The sequence below is a fragment of the Penaeus monodon genome, chromosome 22 (assembly GCF_015228065.2).
Source record: "Penaeus monodon isolate SGIC_2016 chromosome 22, NSTDA_Pmon_1, whole genome shotgun sequence".
NCBI lineage: Eukaryota > Metazoa > Arthropoda > Malacostraca > Decapoda > Penaeidae > Penaeus > Penaeus monodon.
The window spans coordinates 16597801-16598281 of record NC_051407.1 but is presented as its reverse complement, the minus strand read 5'-3'; the positions used below and the strand labels follow the sequence as shown (position 1 = coordinate 16598281).

At 30.8% G+C, this 481-nt stretch overlaps 1 protein-coding gene across 1 annotated transcript in view; it reads left to right on the top strand.

The window, feature by feature from the left end:
• LOC119586956 overlaps window positions 1-481 on the top strand; it is a 22096-nt gene that overhangs the window by 17635 nt on the left and 3980 nt on the right. The window contains exon 2 of the mRNA XM_037935691.1: window positions 430-476. Coding sequence (XP_037791619.1) covers window positions 435-476 — 42 coding nt within the window. The 5' untranslated portion in view covers window positions 430-434. The remainder of the gene's footprint in view (window positions 1-429; window positions 477-481) is intronic.

The window sequence follows — 481 nt, the reverse complement described above, 5'->3', positions numbered from 1 at the left end:
AAGGGAGAAACGGTGTCAATGTTATATTATGAATAGTACTATTGGATATTCCGTATCTTTCTTGCAAATTACATTTTTATTTTCCGCTTGTGATGTCCATTGCACATTCTCTTTCAGTCCGGACGAGAAAGATGCCAAGGAACAAATGTATATCAGTGTCATTACATTAAGTGTTTTGTGGTCTGATATTTAGTTAAGGAATAAATTATAAGAACTAGGGAGAGAGAGTTGGATTTAAATATGTTATATATGATATGCAAGTTCATTAAATTGTCATGTCAATGTTGAAATATCTATCAATACTACTCGTACCTAAAAAAAAGAAGAAAAAAAAATCAGCTGAATATTGGGATATTTGTCACTTCACGTAATAAAAAAAAACTAAAGGAATTTGCATAATGAAGTTTTCATTTATAACTATCGTTTCAGGTAAAATGTCATACGTTCAACCCGTCCAAATTCCTATGGATAACTTCGTAAG